The 18,234-nt window shown below is 36.8% G+C and overlaps 1 protein-coding gene across 2 annotated transcripts in view; it reads left to right on the top strand.

Annotated features, from left to right (window-relative positions):
- Nucleotides 1-18,234, top strand: part of ATG10 (autophagy related 10) — a 302,663-nt gene that overhangs the window by 9,388 nt on the left and 275,041 nt on the right. For both annotated transcript variants that reach the window (XM_082458279.1, XM_082458278.1), the window contains exon 2: nt 5,441-5,560. In XM_082458279.1, coding sequence (XP_082314405.1) covers nt 5,453-5,560 — 108 coding nt within the window. In that variant the 5' untranslated portion in view covers nt 5,441-5,452. The remainder of the gene's footprint in view (nt 1-5,440; nt 5,561-18,234) is intronic.

Genomic DNA, 18,234 nt, shown 5'->3' with positions numbered 1-18,234 from the left:
CCTTTACTACATTCTGTGGAGTAAGATGTTAAAAAGTGTTCCCAGGAAAAATAATTTTGTGGTCAAAAGAGTTGGGAAACCCTGAGTTAATAGTTTCCCCATATAAATGTGCATTGTGAATCTCCAGGGTGGGAGTAGTGAGTGGATGTAGTGTGGATGTTTCCACACGTATCTTACATGATGTTAACATCTGCACAGGTTAGTGCTTCCACTAACTTGTTTTAAAGGAAACTTGACTTAAAAAACAAACAAACAAACAAAACCCAAAAACTCTTTGAATGGAGGCTTTTTCCTCCACTCTACAAAGCTCAGGGTGCTGAGATTGCTGGTAACCCCCACTTCTGAAGAGCCAGCTTTAGGTTACCGCTTCTCCAGCCTCATGTAAATATTCCTGCTCCTTTGAGGCTCATGAAATTCAGCTCTACCAGGTATGGCAAGGTAGACTTTTTTCTCACATGCTGTCCCTAATCACTGGTAGTTGCTGCCTTGAGCGCCATCTTGAGAAGGAATCCAAGGCTGTGTTTGGCTATCATGAACACAGGTATTGGTTTATTAGTGATTATTCTTGATGGACTTGGCATTATATACCACATATTACTTACCACCTCTGTGCTCTATTGTCTTCTGCCATTTGCCCCTTGTCATTTCTAAATCTCCTAGTTTAACTTACATATTTTTTAAAGAGCTCTGCATTCCCAGTAGCTCTCAGAATAATCCTAAATGACTTCAGTGTCCATGTGGAAGACAGCAAACATTATACGTCTTATAGTTTTTTAAACTTTGTGAGCTCCAGTGACCTTCATCTCCAAGCTACCTTATAACTTATTTCCATGGCCACAGCTGAGACCTTCTCAATTTCTAAATCTCATAGTCTTCCCATCTTCCATTTCCCTCCTTTCACTGCAGTTGTCCTTTACCCTCTTTCATATGCAGTATTTCTTGATACGGCCATATTTTCCCAGCCCCTTTAACCTTCTCTTGGCATCTTTTCTTTTTCTACATAATCTGGACCTCTGAGCTGTTCTCACTAGCATATTCTGTTTCCTCTTTCACCCTTATCCTTACACTGACTCAACCCAGCAAAACCTCAACTTGCATGCATAGTCAATGCAGCCCTCTCTGCTTGTTCTGACACCTGGGGAGCTGAGCACTGCTGAAGGCAACCACAATACCTCACAGAGTGTTGCACTGCAAATTCAGGCTCCCAACCTGTGCTGGGCCTTCACTTGTATCTGCTCATCTTAAAATGCTGTCCTCTCTTCTTCTTCACCACCAATTCCTAATTTATACTCGCTTTCTCAAACACTCTCCTTTTATCATTATCCTCTACCCCTGCATCTGAAAATCTTGTGATCATCAGACTTTGTCTTCCTTAATTTGGGGTGCCATTTGAAAAACTTCTCTAATTTTTATGTTCATCCTCAAATGCCTTTCCTCTGCAAGGGACAAGGTGTTAATTGTGTTGTTCAAATCCATCCTCCTGTGCTGATGACCACATCTCCTCCCAGCCCCTTTAGGATATTGCTTCATCAGTCACTTTCTCTCTTTGGTATTTTTAACTTTTCCCTCTCTCCAACCCTCTTTGCTCAGCTTAAACATATATTCATATCTCCCTTTCTTAGGAAAAACAGTATCCTCCCTTAAGCCTGTGTGCTGCTTCTGTTACCAATTTGTATCTACTTTTTAATCAAATTTTTTGAAAAGTAGTCTACAAAGTTTTTACTTATTTCCTCACTTGTAGTTTTCTTCTCAGCCCACCACAACCTGGCTTCTCTCTCCAACATTGCTGAAACTGCTCACTAAGGCCTCAATGATTGCTTCATTTTCAAGCTCCATGGATGTTTTCAGTCCTTTTCTTAACGGACCTCTCTTTTCTTTTGACATTGTTGGTTCTTTGTTAGTTATTCTCTACACCCTGGGCTCTGTGGCACTGCTCTTGCTAGGATCTCCTAATGCCTGACTCATTCTCTAGCTCTTTTGTTCGTTCCTCTTCCTCAATAGGTCCCTTAAATGCTGCTGCTCTGAAGGTTTCTTTCTCAACCCACTGCTTTTCTCACTATGCATAGAGGTTCCTAACTTTCTGTTTAAGACCCCTCAAACAGTCTGTTGAAAATTATAGAATCTTTCCTTTCCAAAATATAGATAGGCATATACATACAAAATTTAGTGTAAAATTTCATGACCCACCAGAAGGCTTATTAAGAATTTGCTATTGCATTCCAGCTGGGCAGTATTCACCCTCATGGTTTCATTTGTCTCTTTTAAACCGATGACTTCCAAATCTCTTAAGTTCATTTTAGCTTGTCTCCATAACTTAAGATACGTATTCTTTCTGCTGCATTTCATTGCCTGGCTTCAGATCCTCATGACCTCTCATCCAGCAACAGCTTCTAACTCTCCTCCCTGCCCTCAGGCTGTACCCTTCAGATCCATCCTCCACAGAACCACCAATGACTTACTATTCTGACCTTTTCAGCTCCAATGTCTGATTCTCTGTTTCCTATGGAGACAGTCCAAACTCTGGCATGGTACACAAGTGACCTTTCAGGAAGTTCATCACTATTCTATCTGGTATCTTTGAGGCCCTTCCCATCCACTTCTCCTCCACTAGTGACGGCAGACAGATTTAACTTGCATGGGATTTGACTATCTCTATCTTACTATAGTCTCTTTATCATGTTGGTGACATCAAACTTGCGGTTCTCTACACCCTTACTTACCTTAGTTCACACTGTCCTCCCCGCTTGGACCACTGTTCTAACCCCTGTGCTTCACTCACTGACAATTTGCCCTGCAAAAACTCCTACTTAACCTTAAAGATTCATCTCCACCCCCACCCCACACACTTTCCCACACCATCCCCTCTTTGTAAGGAACTCTTCTTGTGCCTACCATAATCTGTGCATCACTCCGTTTATATACTTTAACTCAAAGTCCTCTTTTCCATTGCTATCAGAATTAAGAGTTGAGCTGTTAATTGAGAAATTTGATTAAAGCTAGAGTTTAAAAGATACATATGTACTTAAAACATTTTATTTCAACTTAAAACATATAAACATTCATTTGCGAATTTTCTCGTGTATGACCAAGGCATTTTCTTTGAGTATGGGTACTTGATTGGAATTCATTGTTCATTCTTAATTATACCGAACCTGGAATGCATCCTGTAAATTTCTAGTTTTGGTTTAAATGAAAGAACTCAAGCCACTTGTGCCACAATCTGAGTGCATAATCCTTGATTTGTATGATTTTTTTCCCCTCAGCCAATCTTTTCAGTTGTATTGTCTATAACTAGTTCAATAGTAGTTTGTTTTTTCTTATGAAGACTTACCTTTATACTCTTTCCAAGTCTTTATGAAGTCTACATCATAGAAATAACAGTTGTGTTTCTTTTTTACTTACATTTTATTGGTTTGGTTTGTGTTGCATTTAATTAAAGTATGTATTTATGATACATGAATATGGTTTGTGAAAGTACACTCAACTGATAGGAGTAGAGATGCTTCATAAAAAGCATGCTGTAGACATTAGTCATTGTTTTACAGAGGGAATAGATGCTGTATCAATTAATCTGGCAAGTTGAATGGAGGTTGGTCTTATAAGAGAGCTTCTGCTGTAATTATTGTTACTGGTTATCTCCCTTCATTGCAAGATAAGTTTTTTTTTTTTTTTTTACAGTTCATACTTCATTTACTTATTCATTCATCCAACAAATGTTTATCAGGTTCAGTCTAGAGCCAGGCACTAAGCTGGGTGCTGGGGGTACCAAGATGAATTAGACTCGGATCTTGTCTTTGAGATGTTCATGGTCTAGTGGGGGAAACACAAGGTACATCTTGATGGAAGCATCCTGGAGGGACACCTGTAGAATGTGTATGAGTTTGCCAGGTGGGTAAACGCTTCTGCAACCACGAAAGACAGAGAAGTAAGCAGCTATAGAGTGACTGTCCCCCAGGGAACCTTTGGCAATGTCTGGTGACATTTTTGGTTGTCACAACTGGGGAAAAGGATGCTACTGGCATCCCAGTGCATAGAGACCAGGAATGCTGCTCAACATCCTACAATGCTTCATTCAAGATAAGTTCTTACAAGGCAAGGACTATACATTTTTTCATTTTTGTGTGTCTAACCTTTACCTATGCACAGTGCCTACTACTTACATACAATATGTATTTGTTGGATGAGTGAACAAATTCTTATGTAGGTCATACTAAATTTGAATAATCAGAAAGAACACTGGACTGGGAATCAGCTAGTATAGACAGATCATTGGCCCTGGAGCCAAACTGGGGTTTGAACTTTTCCTCATTTGTATTCTTGAGCAGATTACTTACTCTTTTTCATTTGAGGAATGAGGGTAACAGCAGCCTTTGGGTTGTGCGAGGATTAAATGGAACTGTGAAGTGTCTAGCATAAGTACCTGACATAGTAAGCAGTTAACAAGTGCTCGTTGTCCTGATGATGCTTATCACTAATGAGGAGAATGTGGGAATTCACTTGGTCCAACTTTTCTCATCAAGAGACTTGAACTATATAATCTGTGAGTTTCCTTCCAGCTGCTCTAAAATTTTCTTTCTATAAACAATGTTTCATGTTTTGGATAGATTTATATAACAAATATATGGGTAATCCTTGATTTTGGCACATTTGTAGACTCAGTAAAGTAGGTAATTAATTAGGTGATCATCACCTTACACCTTGCAAAACAAATACTTTCAGGCTTTAGAACATCTTTTGAAGAACAGCCCAGCTCCACTAATCACTGTGATGCTGTCTGTATAAGAGCTAAGGTAGGAGATAGAGAAGGAAGTGTGAGGAGGTTGTTTGGAAGCATTAGCTTAGAAGAAGTGAGATAATAAACACTTGAAAGTAAATTTATGGACAAACTAAACTTTTTGAACCATAGATACGTATTTGTTATCAATACAAAGCTAGGTTTTGGGTTTCCATTTTTTTAAAAAATAAATTTATTTATTTATTTTTGGATGCATTGGGTCTTCGTTGCTGCGCACGGGCTTTCTCTAGTTGCGCGAGCAGGGGCTACTCTTCATTGCGGTGCGTGGGCTTCAGTAGTTGTGGCTTGCGGGCTCTAGATCGCAGGCTCAGTAGTTGTGGTGCACGGGCTTAATTGGTCTGCAGCATGTGGGATCCTCCCGGACCAGAGCTTGAACCCGTGTCCCCTGCATTGGCAGGCGGATTCCCAACCCCTGCGCCACCAGGGAAGTCCCTGGGTTTTCATGTTGATCACATTTTCTTCCTGATTAAAAAAGGGGGATAGGGTGAGAAAGAAGGAAACAAAACACTTTTTTTTTTGGAGTGGCTCTGAGGTTAATTTCCAGTGTACATCCCAAATTTCTGTTTGTTTAAAGAAATAAGTGAATTAGCTGAATTCTTTTCAGTATTCATTCCACAGCTGATGCTAATAGTTTTTATATTTCAGTTGTTACTTAGTATGGAAGAAGATGAGTTCTTTGGAGAGGAAACGTTCCAGCATTATTGTGCAGAATTCATTAAACATTCACAGAAGATAGGCGATGGCTGGGAATGGAGAACTTCAAAGGTAAGAAAATTTTATTTTCTATTTCAATGGGGTTTTTTTTTGTCCCCCCCCCCCACAAAAACCTCAGTAATTGAAAGTAATGTATGAAAGCTAGTTTGATTTAGTAGAAAGCTTAAATTGAAGAATGTTTTAAAACAGATGTCCATTTTATTACTTCAGCTATATATACTCATTATAATTAGGCTAATGAAGTATTATCTACAAAAGTCCTTAGGTGAACTGCTTTAATTTAATAATAAGAGTTGTTAGCATATTAATTATCTGAATGTAAACAGATGCTTCTGTGGTGCTTCAAACCATTTGCTTACACTATTAATTTTCTTAGGAAACTACTTTTGTCCAGAGAGTGGAAAGGTAATCCAGAAACCAAACCATAGTCAAATAATCACAAATTCTGAAATATTGAGGACTGTATTCACTGGGAATTTCTTAATAATATAAATACTTCCAAAACATTCTTTCTTTTGATTCTATTCAGTAGTAATAATGTAAAAGGTCTATGTACTCATTTATTTCCACACAAACATTTAGTAAGGTTCTCTGCCAAAAGCTCTTTAAGAGTTCCTTGAAATCCTGTTCTTAGAGAATAAGTAAGTTTTCTCTACTTGACATTTTATCTGATCCATGAAAAAGTGGTGAATCCTGATTCTCTGCCGATTAACTCTGTTTCCTATATGAAATCTGAGAAATGAGAACAGTTTTGAGCTTATTCCTATGATTCAGATCTAGAGGCTAGGGAAATGCAGGCCTTGATCAGATCTAGATTGTCACTGGGAGGAGAAGCCATGATTCCTCTTGGGTCGTATATCAGCTAAGCTTTGACAGGGGAGCTCATGTGAGGGTTCAGAGGTATAGAGTCAATTTCTTGTGGTGGATTCTAGCCCCACTCTCTAAGCTAGTGATGGGACAGTTCATAAACTTTTAAGGCATCTCTTGCTCTAGGATAACGTGACCTTACTAGCATCTTTTATTAATTTTGTTCCTGAGTATTTAATAATTTTGTTTGCTATTATGTTTGAATTTTTATTCATCTTATTTCTTCTATGATTATTATTGACATATAAAAGAACTGCTAATTTTTGTATATTAATTTTGTAACCATTCAGTCATCTTACTGAATTCTCCTGTTAATTTTCATAATTTTTCAGTGATTTCTCTTGTGTCTTCTAGGTAGAGTGAGGTTATCTGCAAATGAGGAGTTTTTTATTGCCTTCTTTGTAATATTTCTCCCTACTATTTTATGAACTGAGTAGAAAAATGTTAATAGTAATAACAGCTATCTTTGTCTTCTTCCTGACTTTAATATTAATGCTTCTGATACGTAATGATTAAAATGTTGACTGTTTATTCATTGAATGAGAATAGGTTTCTGACCCCTTTTGTCCTGTAATAATTTGTGTGATTATTCCTTGGGAACTTTCCCTTTTTACCAGGTTAAAAAAAGAAAAAAAAGAATTTTTCTTTTATCTTAAGTTGGAGGCAGGATAATAGAGATTCCTGTTACCATTTCATGACCTAGCAGAGTTGGGGAGCAGAAAGGTAGGGAGGAAATTGGGTCTGTGTGTGTGTGTGTGTGTGTGTGTGTGTGTGTGTGTGTGTGTGTGTGTTGGGGGACTCTGGGGAAGATCTCCAGGAGACAAATTATATGTCAGAAGTTTCTTCACTGAATTTGTTGAAACTAGTGCCATAAGAACCAGTTTCCAGGATTTGTTTTTATTCTGGCCTGGCCTCTACTTCACGGATGGGTATGGCTAAGTCTAGTTTCTTGTTTGCTGCCACTTTCTGCTGAGCTCCCTACCCTTTGGAGTAAGAATTGCACCTCTAATTAAGGACTGTTCTCTTTAATGTGGGGGTAAGCCTGTAGATAGTATCAAAACAAAACAAAACATTCATCAGAGAAAATCTTTATAGCCTTAGGGTTAGGACTGCAAACTCAAAAGTCTGTGAAGAGCTGGTTGGGTAATGTAAGTGGGTCAAGCTGCCAGGGACAAGACAGAATGGACACTGAGTCTTGGGGCCTGTGGCTGACCAGAGTGCTTGGCCTGAGGCCAGGTTGGAAACATGGGCCCAGGGGTTTACCAGATCTTCCAAGAAAAGTAAAAAAGATTTGGGGGTAAAATCTAAATTTTTAAAGGTTGGCAACTAATTAAAAAAGATATTTTTTAAATACAGTGAGGAGCAAACCCAACATGCCAGTGATGTATAATATGTGGGCTCTGTGTGGCCAGTGGGTGACTTCTGGGACTGGGTGTCTGCGTGGTGTTGACTGCGGTTTCTCGCCCAGCCCTGCCTCAGTGCATGCTGTTGATCTGAATTAGGAAAAGGGGCTCCAGCAAGGAGATCCCTCTCTTCTGTATTTTGGAATATTAGTATTTTTACCACTTAATTTCTGCAGTCCTATACCCAGTTTAAGAAGGAAATTGTGAATCAGTCACTTGGTTATTTCCTTTAACCTTCCATCTGTATTACATCTCAGGCTTTGTGGGACTGTTTGGAGACAATACTTAGAATATTCTTTTACTTTTTAGGCTCCAGAAATTAATTTTTATATTAAAAATAGTTGTATTGATGTATAATTGACAAACAATAAACTGCACATATTTAAAGTGTATAATTTGATAAGTTTTGACATATGTACGGACCTTGAACCTTCACTACAATCATGAGAGTGAACATATCCATCATCCCCAAAAGTTTCCTAATACAACTTTTTAATGCCTCTCTCTGCCCCTTTTTGCCCCTTATTTTTAAAAAAACCTTTGTTTATCCCTGTATGTAGAGGCTCCTTTAAAGAGTACATATATTGTCACTCATACCTTCAGGTTCGTTCATAAATCACTTTGGTACCACCCATTTTATTTTATTTTATTTTATTTTTTAAAAAATTTATTTATTTATTTATTTATTTATTATTTTTTTGGCTGTGTTGGGTCTTCGTTTCTGTGCTAGGGCTTTCTCTAGTTGCGGCAAGTGGGGGCCACTCCTCATTGCGGTGCGCGGGCCTCTCACTACCGCGGCCTCTCGTTGCGGAGCGCAGGCTCCAGACGCGCAGGCTCAGTAGTTGTGGCTCATGGGCCTAATTGCTCCGCGGCATGTGGGATCCTCCCAGACCAGGGCTCGAACCCGTGTTCCCTGCATTGGCAGGCAGATTCTCAACCACTGCGCCACCAGGGAAGCCCCCCCATTTTATTTTTTAATTTTAAAATAATTGTGACAATGTTTAGAGAATTGGTATAATTCAACTTTTTATATAAGGCAAAGCATCATTTTTCCTGCAGAGTTGATGAGAAAAGCAATGTGAATTAATGAAACATGTAAATAATTTCAAATTTTTAAAAGGAAGAAGTTTCTTAAAATAATCAAAATAGTCCTAATTTTTATATCTGGAGGTATGCAGATTAAGGAGAATACTTCTAAATCAATATTTTTTCAGTGGGGCTTAATTCTGTTGGCATCTGGGCAGGACAGTTCTTCTTGTTCTCCTACCCCCATCATCTCCAAACCCTTCAGGAAGGCGGTACACTTTTGTTGAGAGCCATTGTTTAACATGATGGTCTGTCAAATATTAAAGATAGTGGTTAATAGCATGGGCTTCAGAGTTAGATAGACCTGAGTACAAATCCTGACTCTACCATTTACTAGCTGGATTTTAGACAAATTACTTAATGTCTCCAAACTTCATTTTCTTTATCTATAAAATAGGAATAATAATAATACTCACCTAACATGGCTATTGTATACGTTAAATGAGATTTGCATTCAAAAAGTTTAGCACAGTTTCTGGCACGTGGACAGTTATATTGTGGTTATAATTTTTAGTAGGTTGTTTGAAATTTTCAGCATCTTTTGTTATAGAAATAAAGCTATGAATGAAATTGTAGTTAGGTTTTCAGAAACCTTTATGAAAATCTATTAGCACCAAATATACCGTAATGGTCCGTAGTGTATTATTCTGAATTCTCTACAATAAGAAAGGGGAGCAGAAGATGGTAAATAACAATGAATGCAATTGTTTGAAACACATTATAGGGTTACGTTGTTTTATTGCACTTTGCTTTATTGCACTTTATGGATATTGCATGTTTTACAAATTGAAGTTTTGTGGCAACCCTGCCTCGAGCAAGTCTATTGGTGCCACTTTTCCAACAACATTTGCTCACTCGTGTCTCTGTGTCATATTTTGATAATTCTCACAGTATTTCAAACTTTTTCATTATTATATTTGTTATGGTGATCTGTGACCAGTGATCTTTGATGTTAGTATTGTGATTGTTTTGGGGTGCCAGGAATCCTGCCCATTAAGACAGCGAACTTGATAAATGTGTGTGTTCTGACTGCTCCACTGACTGGCCATTGCCCCATCTCTGTCCCTCTCCTCGGGCCTCCCTATTTCCTGAGACACAACAATATTGAAATTAGGCCAATTAATAACCCTACAATGGCCTCTAAGTGCTCAAGTGAAAGTAAGCATTGCCTATCTTCACTTTGAATCAGAAACTGGAAATGATTAAGCTTAGTGAGGAAGGCATGTCAAAAGCTGAGATAGATCAAAACCTAGGCCTCTTGCACTAAACAGTTCGCCAAGTTGTGGATGCAAAGCAGAAGCTCTTGAAGGAAGTTAAGTGTGCTATTCCAGTGAATATGCAAACGATATGAAAGTGAAACAGCCTTACTGCTGATAAGAAGAAAGTTTTAGTGGTTGGGATAGAAGATCAAACCAGGACAACTTCCCATAAGCCAAAGCCTAATCCAGAGGAAGGCCCTATCTCTTCAATTCCATGACGGCTGAGAAAGGTGAGGGAGTTGCAGAAGAAAAGTTTGAAGCTAGCAGAGTTTGGCTCATGAGGTTTCAGGAAAGAAACTATCTCCATAACATAGAAGTGTGAGGTGAAGCAGCAAGGGCTGAATGTAGAAGCTGCATCAAGTTATCCAGAAGATCTAGCTAAGATCATCAATTAAGGTGCCTACACTAAACAACAAATTTTCAGTGTAGACAAAATAGCCTTCTATTGGAAGAAGATGCCATCTAGGAGTTTCACAGCTAGAGAGGAGAAGTCAATGCCTGGCTTCAAAACTTCAAAGAAATAAAGGCTGACTATCTTGTTAGGGGCTAATACTTAGCTGGTGACTTTAAGTTGAAGCCAATGCTCATTTATAATTCTGAAAATTTTAGGGCCTTTTAGGTTATGCTAAATCTACTCTGCCTGTGTTCTATAAATGGAGCAAAAAAGCCTGGATGATAGCACATCTATTTATGTGGTTTACTGAATATATTAAGCCCACTGTTGAGACATACTGTTCAGAAAAAAAGATTCATTTCAAAATAGTACTGGTCATTGACAATGTACCTAGTCACCCAAGAGCTCTGATGGAGATGTACAACAAGATTAATATTGTTTTCATGCTTACTAACACAACATCTATTCTGCAGCCCATGGTTCGAGTAATTTCGACTTTCAAGTCACATTTTGTAAGAGATACATTTCATAAGGTTATAGCTGCCAAAGATAGTGATTCCTCAGTTGGATCTGGGCAAAGTCAATTGAAAGCCTTCTGGAAAGGACTCACCATTCTAGGTGCCATTAGGAACAATGTGATTCATGGGAAGAAGTCAAAATGTCAACATTAACAGGAGTTTGGAAGAAGTTGACCAATCCTCATGGATGACTTTGAGGGGTTCAAGACTTCAGTGGAGGAAGTCACTGCAGATGTAGTAGAAATAGCAAGAGAACTAGCATTAGAAGTGGAGCCTGAAGATGTGACTTACTTACTGCAATCTCATGATAAAACTTGAACAGATGAGGAGTTGCGTCTTATGGATGAGCAGAGAAAGTGGTTTCATGAGATAGAATCTACTCCTGGTGAAGATTCTGTGACGAAATGACAACAAAGGATTCAGAATATGACATAAACTTAGTTGATAAAGCAGAAGCAGGGTTTGAGAGGACTGACTCCAGTTTAGAAAGAAATTCAAAATGGGTAAAATGCTATCAAACAGCATTGCATGCTACAGAGACATCGTTGGTGAAAGAAGTGGTCAGTCGATGTCTCAAACTTCATTGTTGTCTTATTTTAAGAAATTGCCACAGCCATCCCAACCTTCAGCGACCACCACCCTGATGAGTCAGCAGCCATCAACATCGAGACAAGACACTCCACCAGCAAAATGATTATGACTCACTGGAGACTCAGATGATGGTTAACATTTTTTAGCAATAAAGTATTTTTTGTTCATACAATGTGTTTTTAGACCTAATGCTATTGCACACTTAATATAGTGTATACATAACTTTTATATGCATTGGGAAACATAACTTAGTATAGTGTAAACATAACTTTTATATGCATTGGGAAACCAAAAAATTCATGTGACTCGCTGTATTGTGATATTTGTTTTATTGTGGAGGTCTGAAACCTAGCTCTTTGTATCTCCAATATATGTCTGTATATATCTTAAAAACCCATGGGCTCATAATGTTAGAGAAGGAGGGAGGGATGGGGGGGGTGGGGACAAAGAGAGAGAGAGAGAGAGACAGAGAGTGGAGCAGAAGAGACTCCAAACCTAACTCATTGAACACCATTGGGAGTATCTAGGACATGAACTCATCAACTCCTTGGTCTGAAAATTGTTAGTCAAAAGGAAAGAAATAAGCATTTATCCTGTCTTTCCTGTATGAATTATATCTCATAGTAACTAAATAGCCTAATTTGATAAGGAAAATTTTTTTTCCCCTGAGAATTCCATCTAATAAATATAGAAAGGATGATAGAATTAGAAAGTTACCACTTTTCAATCCCTAATGAAATGAATTAGTCAACAATAATCAGTAGGTGAAAATATAAGGTGAAAAATTGATGTGAAATTTACAAAAGAGGGATTGATCTATCATTACCTGAACCTAGCAATCAATCTTATCATTACTAAAAATAGGATATCCAGATATTATATACTTTCTGAAGTTTTATAACCTGAATCACAGAGCACAGTCTATGGAATATTCTTGCCCCCAAAGATGAACCTGAATAGAACCAATTAAGGAAGACAAGTGATAGAGGACCAAGTTAATTGACACCACAGGAAGCAAATAGAAAAATCCAGAAATCTAAAGGACATTTGACCCAGTTTCCTTAAAAAGCTAATGGTAGGATAAAGAAGTGAGGAGGAGGACTACACTTCTAACTATTTAGAATTAAGGACCAGTTTTTTGTTTTGTTTTGTTTTGTTTTTAATATATCCTTGGGGCAGCAACCAGTAAGCTGTCCTGGTACGCAAAACTAGTGTGCAGCTCAGATCATGTGAGACTCAATCATAGGAGGGTGAGATTACCAGCCTCGTTCACTAGATGGGTCCACTGACCATGCACTTGGGTGTGTTGACAGTGTCAACTTGCTATGAAAGTTTCGAAGTCCTTACTTTCCTTTTCTGAATTTATCTTATTGACCCATAACAAAGAGTTTGCAGATTGAGAACAGTTTTGGGACTGGTAATTTACAATTAGTTCTTGAATTGGCACCAGTTCAGACCACGTTTTGAGTAGCACTACTCTAAATTAATAGAAATCAGGAGGCATAGCCTAATGTAATGTGTGAACCTTCTTTGGACCCTGACTCAAATCAACTGTAAAAGGACCTTTTTTGAGACAGTTGGGGATATTTGATTATGGACTAAGGTATAAAATGTTACTAATGAGGTTAGCAAAGAAAAAAACACACCAGGGATAGATGAAGCAAATGTGGCAAAATCATGACATATATTGAATATAAGTAATGTGTATATAGGTTTAATTTTGGTACTGTTCTCTCTACTTTTTTGTGTATTACATATATGCTTCCTTTTCTTCAGTGTCATCACAATTTATTCTTCACCCTAAACTTTATTCATCATTGCAAATGTTCTTAACCTTGTCTTAGATTCAGCGCCCTTTTGGGAATTTGTGCAGTTTAAAACTTCAAAGCAACTTGCCTTCTAAAATTTTTTCTTTTGTTTTTGTGTTTTTACTCACTGGATATGAGTACATTAGTTCTGTGATTTCACCTTTTACAGGTTATTGATAAAATAATTTCCCATAGCTTTTCAACTATATTCTCTCACTTTTGTATAGCAGAAACAGGAAGAGAGACCATTCAGATACTGAAAACAAAATATTCTATTCTATTAATACTAATTTTGAGATTAAATTTTATACAATTAACACTAGATTATTTTGTATGTTATTCGTTTTTTTAAAAAAATTTAAATTGAAGTATAGTTGATTTACTTTGATTTACAATGAGATGCAGAAGAATTGTTTATTTTATTTTATTCTATTTATTTTGGCCGCATTGCATGGCATGCAGGCGGCATGAGGGACCTTACGAGACCAGGGATCAAACCCATGCCCTCTGCAGTGGAAGCACAGAGTCTTAACCACTGGAACGCCATGGAAGTCCTGTTATTCTTAAAGAAGAATTAAAAGGCCTCTGCTCCCCACCCCCCATTAATCCCTGTCTCTTCAGTTAAACCTACTTGATCATATTTTGAAATTTCATAGCAGCACACTAGAAATATTTTGATTATTTCCCTGACAGCTTAGGAACCCTTATTGAAAGGGCTTATTTCCTAATTTATATAGAGTAAAAATTTTAAATTTTATTTTATTCTTAGAAATTAAAACAATTTAAATTTCTTTTTGATTCCTGATTTTTAATTCCATTTTAATTCCTCCCTTTCAGTAGTCTTTCTCTCTGACTAATTCACACTGATTTTCTTAGAACCCTTCACCATTATCCTAATTACATCAAATTCATATTTTTAAAATAGATTCTAAAATATTTCCATATCTTACTTTATTCCATCTTTTAACACTATCTTGTTAGAAAACCCACCCTACCCTTTCCATCAATCCTGCTGCCGTGCTGAATTTCACACCTTGTTTATTTGCACAGATATCTTTATTTTTAATGTCTTACTCTGAAAAATTTTAAGCATACAAAAGCAAAGAGAATAGTATAATGAATTCCCATGTACCTATCACTTAGCTCCCACAATTATCAGCTCACATCCATTGTGAGTAACAATATATATATTGTGAGTAACAATATACTGTTTTAAAGCATATATCATGAAGTGACATGATATATCTCAATTCAATTAGGTTGGCTTTCTTTTTTCCCCTTCCCCCATATGTCTTAAAATTATGGGTTTTTCAAGTGCACTCTAAATTTATTTATCATTAATATTAAAATTAATGATCTCAGAAAAAAGACTCTAGAGACATAAAATATTATTTCTACAAATTTTTATTTTAAAAATTATGGTAAAATACATATACATAACATAAAATTTATCATCTTAACCATTTTTAAGTGTATAGTTCAGTAGCCTTAAGTACATTCACATTGTTGTGCAACCAAGTTCCAGAACTGTTTTCATCTTGCAAAATCGAAACTCTATACCCCTTAAACACTAACTCCTCATTCCTCCCTTCCCCAGCCCCTGGCAACTACCCTTCTACTTTCTATGAATTTGACTACTCTAGGTAGTTCATATAAGGGGAATCATACAGTATTTATCTTTTTGTGACTGGCTTATTTCACTTAGCATGACATCTTCGAAGTTCACCCATTATTTCTACAAATTTTGACTTAGGGATTTATAAAGTAGAGAACTAAACAGAGAATTGGGGGTGAATTTCCGTTAGATGATGACATCTTGAATTACATAGCCTCATTCTGTTAAGAGATTTCATTTCTTTTATTTTGAAGCACAACATTATTAAAGAGAGTTAAAAATGCTTTCTATGTGTGTCTGGTGAGACTAATTTTTCATCATGTCTCCAATTTGCTGATACTGTATAAATCCTACTGGCTAGTTCTATCAGAAACATAATCAAATTAGAGAGTAAATAATAGAATTAATATCTTAAATACAGTTATTTTACTTTGCCTATGCATTCATTTTTGTGGTATTTATACATTGAATTGTTGGAAGTAAGGCTTTCTGTTTTAAAGGTGAAATATTAACTATCCTCATACTTTTTGATCTCTATGTACACAATATCCTTAGATAGATTCTTTGCTAAAATTTAGTGACAATTTTAAGGTTTACGAAAAGAACAGACATTTCCCACAGGTTTCTTAAGTATAATATTGCTTTATGTGAGTAACAAATAAATACATTTGTTGGTTTGAAATACTTAATTTTGCTTAACTTTTATTCTTCTTCCTCCAGCTTACTAAAAACATTTTTTTAAAAAAAATTTATTTATTTATTTATTTTTGCTGTGTTGGGTCTTCGTTTCTGTGCGAGGGCTTTCTCTAGTTCCGGCGAGTGGGGGCCACTCTTCATCGCAGTGCGTGGGCCTCTCACTATCGCGGCCTCTCTTGTTGTGGAGCACAGGCTCCAGACGCACAGGCTCAGTAGTTGTGGCTCACGGGCCCAGTTGCTCCGTGGCATGTGGGATCTTCCCAGACCAGGGCTCGAACCCGTGTCCCCTGCATTGGCAGGCAGATTCTCAACCACTGCGCCACCAGGGAAGCCCCAGAAAACATTTTTTATATATCCCAGTATTAATCCTTTTTAGGGTGGCTGTGAGCATGTTATTGCTATTAGTTTTAGTGTAATGCTGTATTTGTTTAAGTCATCTACTGTGAGTTAATGAAATATCATTTCTGGCCCCAAATGTCACTAGATAAAGATTAAATATATTGCATTCACATAGTCCTTGATTAGACTAAAGTAGAGTTTTTTTTAGTTTATCTTTGGAGATTAGGAGAAAAATGCACTTGGAGCAGCATGCTGTGTTTTTGTAACAAACATTGACTCATAGTTACACTAGGTTTTTCATTCATAATTTATTGTGTGTTATGATATGATCTGTCACTTAAGCATATGCAAATCTTAAGCAATCACTTCAAGAAGAACAAGTTGTATTACTCGTGAATTAAATATTTTTGAACACCATTTTTAAAGACTATCAAGAGTATCAGAAAGGAAAGCTGTAATACTTTACAAATTTATCAATTGAACTTAAACAGTGATAGTAATTGTGCACATTTAACAATTAAAAGCACATTCTTGGCTAACAGTGAGGTTTGGGTTCATTGGGCAGGCTGGCAGGCTCTATTTCAAAAAGCCTCCTAGGGAGTTAACACTGGTAAGTTTATCAAGCCCAGGATCTGACCCTCAGATTCAGATAGAATGGAATGGAGCTGTCTCTCAAAGAGGGATCCACATCGAGCAATGTCAAATTATATATATATATGTATACATATATCCTTTGACATTTGTATCCTGATATATATATATATATATATATATATATATATATATATATATATATATATATATCAGAATCTAATTTATTAATTTATAATGAATAGAATTGTCAAATGAACTGGAATGCTCCTGTCATTGTGATGATTCATTTTCTTTTGTAAGTGGGCAAATCACAATTGCGTGAACACAGAATGAGTACAAATTCTCATGTGTAGTTGTATGAACGAAATATTTAGTGGCATAATCTAAGAGTGGCATCATACATCTGGCTCTGCAGTAGGGATAGTCTTACCATTTGAGGCCAAGTTGTTTAAAGTATTGATATGTAGGGTAAGAAATCTCTTTCTTGAATAGTGTAGTGGGCAATGCTAATGTTTCCTCCACTGATCTCATTTTTTTTTTTTAAAGTTTTAATGACTGACCAGTCTCTTTTGGTTGCCATTTGATTATAGCCAAATCTTGCAGACTGGGGAGCTATTCTGTCTCTTCAGGGTAATTTGCCCATCCGCTCTGATCTATTATGAGTTAATTTCATGCTTGAACTCGAAAAATGCTTATTTCCAAAGCCTTGGATTGGGCCTCCAGTTACAGACAACATTACCCTGATCTTGAATGTTTGTAGAAATAGAAAAAAAAATCATAAAAGAATCACATTACCCTAATACAATTGTGGTTGTTTTGGTGAATTTCCTTCATGTGTAGGCTTTCATTTTTAGGTCCTCTTAAACACGTGTTGCTAAATTTCCCAAATGGGATTTTAATGGTTGTTCTTTTAAATTTAAAATATTGGAGTGAAATTACATATCTAAAACATTATCTTCCCTTTTAGGAACAGAATAGGTGTTCACTTTAAAGATTGATTCTGCTGGGTATATTTTGTAACTGGTTACCTAAATGAACGGTCATACTACTTCTAGTGCTTTTAAAAATAATTATTTGGTGCTTTCCATGTCATCTGACATAGCAAAAATATGGTTTCTTTTCCAATATATATGGTTTCATTTTGGTCATGTTGTTTTAGTGACAATTTCCAGAACTAATTGCATGCTATAGCAGCAATCACATGTATTCTTGCTTTACAGCATCCTTTTTTAGGCTCACAACACTTTGTAAGTATATGGGGCAGTCTTTTTTTCTTCATTTTGTGTCAAGATAACTTGAATAAACGAATAAACTTGGACACCGAGATAACAATTGACCTGCCCAAGTCTGAGCTACCACTGGAGCAAGGACCCAGGTCTTTGGACCACTACAGTCCCGAATTGCCATATACTACTTATCTTCTTCTAAATAATAGCCTTTGTACAAAGTTTAATCACATAAGTGATCTCACAGATTAGAGTCCGGTAACCTCAAGCTCTGAAAATTGAGCTCCTCATCTTTCAGCCTCCTGTCAGTTGAATTCTTTGTTTTAGTA

This window comes from Balaenoptera physalus, assembly GCF_965194825.1.
Source record: "Balaenoptera physalus genome assembly, chromosome: 3".
NCBI classification, from domain to species: Eukaryota; Metazoa; Chordata; class Mammalia; order Artiodactyla; family Balaenopteridae; genus Balaenoptera; species Balaenoptera physalus.
Note: the sequence above shows the minus strand (reverse complement) of the source record. Positions and strands in the feature narration are given on the sequence as shown.